General features: G+C 61.7%; 1 protein-coding gene across 1 annotated transcript in view; it reads left to right on the top strand.

The window, feature by feature from the left end:
• LOC119593080 overlaps positions 1-993 on the top strand; it is a 15,867-nt gene that overhangs the window by 13,633 nt on the left and 1,241 nt on the right. The window contains exon 6 of the mRNA XM_037942003.1: positions 21-962. Within this exon, the coding sequence (XP_037797931.1) occupies positions 21-962 (942 nt within the window). The remainder of the gene's footprint in view (positions 1-20; positions 963-993) is intronic.

Here is a 993-nt window from a genome sequence, read left to right as displayed (position 1 = left end):
TTATACACATTATGGCGCAGGTTTTCTCGCCCGCACTCCCGAACCGGAACACGCAAAGGCCGGTGACACTGCCAGGCGGAAGGCGTCTTCTCCTTGGGCAGCGGAGCCCAGGACAGGCAAGTACTGCTTGGAACTCCCTCCGCGGCGAAATGGCAGAGTTTCGTCTCTACAACACCTCTCTCCCTCGAGACAAACTGCAGGAGTATGTGGCGTGTCACGAGATGAACACCAGTTCGGAGCCACTTCTTAGCTTTGACGACTTGACAGATTTCACCATAAACAGCGAGGGAATATTTGGCTCCGTGTCACGAGGAGCCCTTTGCCAGAGAAAACCCTACCATCTGCATCTCATAACCATAAAGTACAGCTTCGAGGAATCGCGGAGAGCGTGCGAGATGTTCGGCGGCCGCCTCGCCACCGCCCCGACCGCCGAGGAAACGGAACTCATCGCCGAGCAGTTTTCGGAGTTCAGGCAGCAGTGCGTCACGCCCAGGGGGACCTTCTACTGGCTCGGCCTCCAGTTCGACCCCGCGAAGAAGGCCTGGCTGGATATCGCCACCCTGTCGCCCCTTCCTCCGCGCGATGCCTCGGACGCGAGCGAGCCCCCGTTTCCCTGCGCCACGGCGGGAAACCCCCTCCTTCCATCGTGGCATTCAACCAGCTGCGACGCCCTTTCGTGCCCGCTGTGTAACGTCTCCAGTCACGTTGTGCTCCTCCTGCGGGGCCTGTGTAAGGAGTCCAAGTTCGACCGGTCCTTCAGCGCCTACGGCTACCACAATGGCAAGCCGGCTTTCGAGGGCTTTCAGTGCAGCCGGCTGGTGTGGGACAACGCCACGTGGGTTCTGTCCACTCGCCTGAGCCGGGACACAACGGCGCGGCCGATCTCCTTGCTGTCCTCGCGGAGCCCGCCCTTCGGCTACAAGCTCTGGAGCATCGAGGGCGACAACTGCGGCCAGAGCAAGGTCAGTTGGGCGCTGCGTCGGCCGGGGAGGG

This window comes from Penaeus monodon, chromosome 31 (genome assembly GCF_015228065.2).
Source record: "Penaeus monodon isolate SGIC_2016 chromosome 31, NSTDA_Pmon_1, whole genome shotgun sequence".
In the NCBI taxonomy this organism is placed as follows: domain Eukaryota; kingdom Metazoa; phylum Arthropoda; class Malacostraca; order Decapoda; family Penaeidae; genus Penaeus; species Penaeus monodon.
Note: the sequence above shows the minus strand (reverse complement) of the source record. Positions and strands in the feature narration are given on the sequence as shown.